Genomic DNA, 8,820 nt, shown 5'->3' on the forward strand with positions numbered 1-8,820 from the left:
CCGTTGGACATTCCTGCAGTCAGAATGACAATTGCATACTCCCTCAAAACTTGAGACATCTGTCACATTGTGTTATGTGACAAAACTGGACAATTTAGAGAGGCCTTTTATTATCCCCAGCACAAGGTGCACAACTGTTCTGCCTGCGGCTATGGAACCTTGACCTGTTCACCGGACGTGCTACCTGTCCCAGACCTGCTGTTTTCAACTCTCTAGAGACAGCAGGAGCCGTAGAGCTACTCTTAATGATCGGCTATGAAAAGCCAACTGACATTTACTCCTGAGGTGCTGACTTGCTGCACCCTCGACAACTACTGTGATTATTATTATTTGACCATGCTGGTCATTTATGAACATTTGAACATCCTGGCCATGTTCTGTTATAATCTCCACCCAGCACAGCCAGAAGATGACTGGCCACCACTCATAGCCTGGTTCCTCTCTAGGTTTCTTCCTAGGTTTTGGCCTTTCTATGGAGTTTTTCCTAGCCACCGTGCTTCTACACCTGCATTGCTTGCTGTTTGGGTTTTTAGGCTGGGTTTCTGTACAGCACTTTGAGATATCGGCTGATGTAAGAAGGGCTATATAAATAAATTTGATTTGATGTGTAATGATCATGCTGTTTAATCAGCTTCTTGATATGCTACACCTGTCAAGTGGATGGATTAACTTGGCAAACGAGAAATGGAAACTAACAGGGATGTAAACAAATTTGTGCCAAAAATTTGAGAGAAATAAGCTTTTTGTGCATATGGAACATTTCAGGGATCTTTTATTTCAGCTCATGAAATATGGGACTAACAATACACATTGTGCTTATATTTTTGTTCAGTATACAGTTGAAGTTGGAAGTTTACATACACTTAGGTTGGAGTCATTCAAACTCGTTTTTCAACCACACCACACATTTCTTGTTAACAAACTATAGTTTTGGCAAGTCGTTTAGGACATTACTTTGTGTATGACACAAGTCATTTTTCCAACAATTGTTTACATACAGATTATTTAACTTATAATTCACTGTATCACAATTCCAGTGGGTCAGAAGTTTACATACACTAAGTTGACTGTGCCTTTAAACAGCTTGGAAAATTCCAGAAAATTATGTCATGGCTTTAGAAGCTTCTGATAGGCTAATTGCCATCATTTGAGTCAATTGTAGGTGTACCTGTGGATGTATTTCAAGGCCTACCTTCAAACTCAGTGCCTCTGCTTGACATCATGGGAAAATCATAAGAAATCAGCCAAGACCTCAGAAAAAAATGGTAGACCTCCACAAGCCTGGTTCATCCTTGGGAGCAATTTCCAAATGCCTGAAGGTACCACGTCCATGTGTACAAACAATAGTACGCAAGTATAAACACCATGGGACCACGCAGCCATCATACTGCTCTGGCAGGAGACTCGTTCTGTCTCCTAGAGATGAACGTACTTTGGTGCGAAAAGTGCAAATCAATCCCAGAACAACAGCAAAGGACCTTGTGAAGATGCTGTAGGAAACAGGTACAAAAGTATCTACATCCACAGTAAAACGAGTCCTATATCGACATTACCTGAAAGGCCGCTCAGCAAGGAAGAAGCCACTGCTCCAAAACCGCCATAAAAGCCAGACTATGGTTTGCAACTGCACATGTGGACAAAGTTCGTACTTTCTGGAAAAATATCCTCTGGTCTGATGAAACAAAAATAGAACTGTTTGGCCATAATGACCATCGTTGTGTTTGGAGGAAAAAGGGGGAGGCTTGCAAGCCGAAGAAAACCATCCCAACCGTGAAGCACGGGGGTGGCAGCATCATGTTGTGGGGGTGCTTTGCTGTAGGAGGAATTGGTGCACTTCACAAAATAGATGGCATCATGAGGATGGAACATGATGTGGACTTATTGAAGCAACATCTCAAGACATCACTCAGGAAGTTAAAGCTTGGTCGCAAATGGGTCTTCCAAATGGACAATGACCCCAAGCATATTTCCAAAGTTGTGGCAAAATGGCTTAAGGACAACAAGAGTCAAGGTATTGGAGTGGCCATCACAGACCCCTGACCTCAATCCTATACAAAATTTGTGGGCAGAACTGAAAAAGTGTGTGCGAGCAAGGAGGCCTACATACCTGACTCAGTTACACCAGCTGTCAGGAGGAATGGGCCAAAATTCACCCAACTTATTGTGGGAAGCTTGTGGAAGGCTACCTGAAACGTTTGACCCAAGTTAATCAATTTAAAGGCAATGCTACCATATACTAATTGAGTGTATGTAAACTTCTGACCCACTGGGAATGTGACCTAATAAATAAAAGCTGAAATAACTCATTTTCTCTGTGCTATTATTATGACATTTCACATTCTTATAATAAAGTGGTGATCCTAACTGACCTAAGACAGGGACTTTTAACTACGATTAAATGTCAGGAATTGTGAAAAACGTAGTTTAAATGTATTTGGCTAAGGTGTATGTAAATTCCGACTTCAACGGTATATACCTGGTATATTCTTGTCTGCATGTAGGGTAGCCCATTCATAGATCTAACTAGCTACTTTTCGTCGCCCATTGACAATCGTATCTTCTTCCTGTGGGGACTTTTGTTAAGCTCCCCGATGCTCGGTCTGAACGTTAACACGCATCTCTTGTGGAGCGGTTTTGGAAACATTAGAAACGTATCTTCCATATGAGCGATAAATAATTTCCCAAAAACAAAAGGACAAATTACAAAGCACCTTTATAGCACTACGGTTAGTGTTTCTACACGGCCATATCGCCATGTTATAGCGCTTTTTACAGAAGACAGACTGAAGACATTGGCGAGCACTTGTGCTAATTAGCCACCTATCGTGCTCCGAACTCCTGTGTGTAAACGTAACTGGGGAGGAAGTGTAGTTCGTGGCTGGAGGAACACACAGCATATGGATCTGTATAATCTTCTACAGTAACTGGTTGTTTTTGATTTGAAAGATTAATTCTCGCTGATATTAAAGATGAGGTCCATATGTTCCAAAAACCGTTTAGCAAGTGATGATTATTGATGTTCCTAAACATTAAAACACAAAGTCGGGATTGTAAGTTCACAAGGAGCCAGTCATGGGCGAAGCTACCCTACGGAGAACTACATGTAGAGTAACTATATCTATTGATTAAATAAATTAGTTTTATGATCTAAAATAATTCAGATCGTAAAACTTCTTGTCTCTTTCAATAGCTTTGGCTACATGTAGGCGAAAAGACTGTAATGCAATGGCTCACATGGTTGTTAATGCATTAAAAGGCTATAGATGCATAATGCACGACACACTGGTGAAACGTAAAATACTAAAACACTTTCTTCAACCATTCATAAAAACGAATGGTTTATACATCATCAAATATTGTCATCTCCATTCTCACCCACACAACCTAATGAAACCGGTCTGAAGATGTGGTATGGTATTTAATCAAGGAAAAGGGATATATTTGTTTGACACATAGCTGGGGAACAAGGATGATGAAACTAGTTTCATGTAAACTTCAAATAAACTGAATTTCATTACATATTTCCAATAACTATTGTATACTACATGTGTTATAGCTAATTAACATTCAGAGGTTCTTCTCAATGTTAAGGCATATACACTCCTCGACATATTTATTTGGACAGTGAAGTAAATATTTTTCATTTGGCTCTATAATCCAGCATTTTGAATTTGAGATCAAATGTCTTATGAGGTGACATAACAGAATGTCACCCTTTACTTTGAGGGTATTTTTATACATTTGTTTTACATTTTAGAAATTAATGCATCTACCCCCCCCCCCCCCCCCATTTGAAGGTGTCATTAGTATTAGATTTCGTCAAAAGTTTAGTATTTGGTCCCATATTCATAGCACGCAATGACTACATCAAGCTCATGACTCTACAAACTTGATGGATGCATTTGTAGTTTTGTTTTAGTTGTGTTTCAGATTATTTTGTGTCCAATAGAAATTAATGGTAAATAATGTATTGTGTCATTTTGGAGTCACTTTTATTGTAAATAAGAATAGAATATGAACACTTCTACATTCATGTGGCAGCTACCATGATTACAGATAATCATGAATTAATTTGTGAATAACAAGTGAGAAAGTGACAGATGTACAAAGATCATGCCCCCAAAACATGCTAACCTCTCACCATTAATAGTAACATGGGAGGTTAGCATTTTTTGGGGGGCATGATATTTATCTCTGTAACTTTCTCACTCATCATTATTCAAGATCAATTTATGATTATCCGTAGTCATGGTAGGGTTTAAAATGTAGAAGGGTTCAGAAACAAATTCAATACTTAATTTACAATAAAAGTGACTCCAAAATGACGCACCATAATCCAGAACACAACCAAAACTAACTGCAAATGCATCCAACAAGTTTGTAGAGTCACAAGCTTGATGTAGTAGGTGCTAAGAATAAGGGGCAAAGTACTAAACTTCTGACAGATTTTTATACACTAAGTGAAATTGTCCAAATACTTATGCCACCTTCAAATGGGGGAACTAGATACATAAAGTGCCTTAATTTCTAAATGGTAAAACAGATGTATGAAAATACCTGAAAATACCTTCAAATAAAAGGTGACATTCTGTACTGTTGCCTCATGAATTAAAAAAAAAATCTCAAATCCAAAATCCTGGAGTATAAAGCCAAATTAAAAGTTGTAGCTTCACTGTCCAAATAAATACATAGGGAGTGTATCAGTACAGGTATTAGATACAAAAGGAAAGCACATCAGATAGTGTAGAAGATAGCGAGTAGGGTTGATTGAGCTACATTTTCACGTTGAAATTGTTTCCGAAGCATAATGCAATTATGTTCCTATTTGTTCCATCTGGTCTGAGACAACATTAAACTTGTGTGTGGATCCCCAGGGTATGCGGGTGCCACGTATTGAGACACTGCACTCTCTCCTATGTGTGTTCTTTGATGTGACTTCATGCTGGAGCGCTGAGTGAAGCATTTCCCACACTGTGTGCACTTGTAGGGCTTCTCTCCGCTGTGGACCACAGCATGTCTGATCAAGTTGCACTGCTTGGTAAAACTCCTGCCACACTGTTCGCAGGTGTACGGTTTCTCTCCAGTGTGACTCCGGAGGTGTTCTTTGAGCTGCCAGAAACGTGGAAAGCTCTTCCCACAGAAGGTGCAGCTGAAACGCCTCTCGGTGGTGCCGCCTGATCTCCACTGAGTCCTCATTCTCTTCACCATGTTAAAACTACTGCGACTCAGGCTGTATCCTGAGAAGGTGGAGGTGGTGGCCATGTTTGAACCTGTCATGCACTCACTCAATCTCACTGTTGCTTCTGAAGCCCTGTATTGATGCTGCCTTGGCTGTAGAGCTAAACTATTTCCTTCATTACTTGAGTTCAGCATCTCACTGCTCTGTCCCTCTGGTATCTGTTGTCTAGTCTCATCAGCCAATGTCCTGACATGTCTTGTTATGTGTTTTGCTGCACTGAACATGTTAGCATGTGGTTTCCATATAGAAGAGTGAAGCGATGGCCCTACTTCATCTGTCATAGTAGGAAAAGATGGCAGCCCACTATGAGATGGGAAAATTGAGATATTCTGAGAGTACTCTTCTGTGGAATGAAAGGAGAAATCTGGGTGGCAGACAGGGTCAGTGTCTCCGCCTGGATCCACAGAGGTCCACAGCTGCCCATCAGACTCATCCATGACAAACTGGTCAGGTCCTGCCAGGGCCGTGGTCTGATCTAACTCCTCCTCTTTCTCATCCTTCACCATCAGTAGGTCTAGTGAGTCGTCGTCCTCGGCTGGCCGGTGCTGCTCTGTACTGAACACCTCTGTAGATGCGAGCCGGGTTGTTCCTGGTTCCTCTGGACGATCAGAATTGGGGTAATGTTCCACGGAGTCTCTGGGAGATATATTGGGTTGCGTGATGAAGTCCTCATCACAGTGCCGTTGCTCAAAGGATGGTAGTTTCCCAGGCTTGGAACCAGAATCTAAAGATTTGGGGATCAACATAAAATAAACATTACAAAAGACCCTTAACAGTTGCAAAACATGACTGCTTTAGAACTGACTGTGTCCGTGCACTCTATAAGCCAGAACATAAAACACCAATGTAATTTGGAACGTGCATCCCACCACACCCTCACAGTCTTCCATAGACAGACAGAGCAGTACCCCTTATGGTCACACCCACCCTCTCCAGTCATCCTGATCTCTTCCTGAGCATTAGCCTTCCACACGTCCTCTGCTGTCTCCTCATCTTTGATCAGTATGGGTTCAATCTCCACTCTCTGCTCCACATCAGTAGGCTGTAACAGGGGAAGAGGTTATTACTCAGGACACACACCATACCTAACTCTTTTCATGCTCATGAATCACACAAAAGCAGTAAATTCTCCTGATAATCCAATAACATAATTGATCCAAAATGTCAGGTCTCTGTAATTGTAAAAGGTGATGTATCACACCTGGGGTTGAGAGTCCCCTTCAACAGACATCTCGCTGTCTCTCCACTGTGTGCTACTACTCTGCTTGTTCAAAACAATCTTGACTGGATATGGAGATCTCTCTGATGCCATGGGGTAAAAACCTATAAAATAATTGTATTTGGTCAAATATTATGGCTATTCACACATTTGGATTTTGCATATTCAATCAATTTACCATGAATAATAACACAACTACCCTTTCGTCTGTGCGTCTTCTTCAACTCGCTCTCCATCATTTGACACTTCCTTTTCAGTACATCAATATCTCGCTGGCTTTGGGTCATTTCCAAACGTATAACAGCACAGCTATCATCTACACGTTTGTTTATTTCTGCTACAGCTGCTTTAGCCAATACCTCCATAATGGATACAAACTGCTCCTGAAAATTGCAGCTGGCCATCCTGTCCAGCCCAGTATTTATTCGCCGTGCCTAAGTAAATATGTTTAAACAATTTTGCTAGCCAATGAGCAATAAATAATCAGTATATTTCCAGTTCTCACGCTATGGCAAATGTTGATATTAGACCAATTCGACATTTGTAAGACATCTATTTAGGCAAACGATGCTGATAAATGCCACCATGTCTCAAATCGGAGATGCGTGCGCAATCGCGCTTCCGTTTTCTTCTTCTTCATCATCGGTGATAAAGCGCGGTTCGTATCCAATATATTGCATTACCGCCCCCAAATGGACTACAATATAAATATATTTTACATCCTGATACAAAATTGGAAAAGGAAAAAACAAAAAAAACAATTATATATAACATTTTAAAAAACACCCATCCAACTAATTCTAAAAACCCACTACCCCATTCCACTATTTTAACCCGATCTGCTCGTGCACCATGCCAGCGGCCTGGGAGGACAGGGCACCCCCACCACTCAACACACCTTGTAAATCGTCTGAAGTCAAATCTCATATACCTAAATACTTATCTGCAGCTGCCACAACAACATCTATTTTCTGTGATTTACATTATATTTATGCGGTTGATAACCATTGCTATGAAAGCTAAGAAGCCAACCTTACTGAAGGATATATCACTCGTTGCCCTATCGCTCTGTGCTGGCATCAGTAGTGTTAAGTACTTAAGTAAAAATACTTTAAAGTACTACTTAAGTAGTTTTTTAGTGTATCTGTACTTTACTATTCATATTTTTGGCAACTTTTACTTTTCCATTCCTAAAGAAAATAAATGTACTTTTTACTCCCATACATTTTCCCTGACACCCAAAAGTACTTGTTATATTTTGACAGGAAAATGGTCCAATTCACAAACTTATCAAGAGAACATCCCTGGTCATCACTACTGCCTTTGATCTGGAGGACTCACTAAACACAAATGCTTCGTTTGTATATTATGTGTGAGTGTTGGTGCGTGCCCTGGCTATCCGTCAATAAAAAAAAACATACGAAAATGGTCCAGTCTGGTTTGCTTAATATAAGGAAGTTGAAATGATTTATACTTTTACTTTTGATACTTAAGTATATTTTAGCAATTATATTTACTTTTGATATTTAAGTATATTTAAAACCAAATACTTTTACTCAAGTAGTATTTTACTGGATGACTTTCACTTTTACTTGAGTCATTTTCTATTAAGGCATCTTTACATTTACTCTAGTATGAAAATTGAATACATTTCCACCACTGGCTGGCATAGATCTACTATTCTCAGGGATCCTCTCAGGATCCTTCTCCCTTGACCCATCCTCCTCTACTTACTTCACTGCCTCCGCATGACACCTAATACACTACTCTGACTCTAGCTACCCCAGAAATCACACCTTTCAAGAAACATATCTTCACCCAAGTTATTTGACACGGAGCTCCCTCTGCTCAGAAGAAACACAAACAAATATCACAAGTCCACTACAGGTTACCTTCACGGATTCAACTGCAACTCCTTTCCCATCCACCCTGAAACCACAAATGGATCCACCCAAAGGGCATCCACACATTCTCAAAAAATGTTACTTCTACTGGACCAGATTATTTTTTATTTCCATCGATGCCAGGCTCGGGTTCCGAGCTATTCACCACACTTCCCACCTCACTTAACTAGCCCTCATTCACTTAGACTTTACCTCCAGAACTCTGTCTGGTGCACAGCTCACTCCATTCATCTTTTTCTTCTTTTTCTTCTGTGGATTTTATATGGTTAGAGACAGGGGTCTAAATCAGGGCAACCCAATCCTGGAGAGCTACCATCCTGTAGCGTAGCAGGTTGATAAACTGATAACTACTGGGAAAAAACTCAACAATTACTGGCAAACTACCACCAAAAACTTTAATCTAGGCGCTGTATCCATCTCCTAAGACTGTCTCCTTTCCCTCCTATATTGCTGGCACT

General features: G+C 40.4%; 1 protein-coding gene across 2 annotated transcripts; it reads right to left on the reverse strand.

The window, feature by feature from the left end:
- Positions 1-3,937: 3,937 nt before the first annotated feature.
- LOC124009170 (zinc finger protein 544-like) lies at positions 3,938-7,083 on the reverse strand. 2 transcript variants are annotated; one of them, XM_046320726.1, is made up of 4 exons: positions 6,658-7,083; positions 6,441-6,562; positions 6,167-6,281; positions 3,938-5,963 (listed from the first exon to the last, which is right to left on the reverse strand). In XM_046320726.1, the coding sequence occupies exons 1-4, from the start codon at positions 6,860-6,862 to the stop codon at positions 4,822-4,824; spliced, it is 1,584 nt and encodes a 527-aa protein (XP_046176682.1). In that variant the 5' UTR covers positions 6,863-7,083; the 3' UTR covers positions 3,938-4,821. The 2 variants fall into 2 exon arrangements, with proteins under 2 accessions (XP_046176682.1, XP_046176681.1); XM_046320725.1 differs by having other exon boundaries at positions 6,637-7,083.
- Positions 7,084-8,820: the final 1,737 nt, after the last annotated feature.

This window comes from Oncorhynchus gorbuscha, linkage group LG22 (assembly GCF_021184085.1).
Source record: "Oncorhynchus gorbuscha isolate QuinsamMale2020 ecotype Even-year linkage group LG22, OgorEven_v1.0, whole genome shotgun sequence".
NCBI classification, from domain to species: domain Eukaryota; kingdom Metazoa; phylum Chordata; class Actinopteri; order Salmoniformes; family Salmonidae; genus Oncorhynchus; species Oncorhynchus gorbuscha.

Bases quoted from the DNA above. Each gene is read 5' to 3' on its own strand.
- LOC124009170 (XM_046320725.1), bottom strand. From the start codon at position 6,862: ATGGCCAGCTGCAATTTTCAGGAGCAGTTTGTATCCATTATGGAGGTA. The intron at 6,282-6,440 runs GTGTGATACATC...CCCCTGTTACAG, and splicing joins AAGGGGACTCTCAACCCCAG to CCTACTGATGTGGAGCAGAG. The intron at 5,964-6,166 runs GTGGGTGTGACC...CCAAATCTTTAG, and splicing joins GATCAGGATGACTGGAGAGG to ATTCTGGTTCCAAGCCTGGG.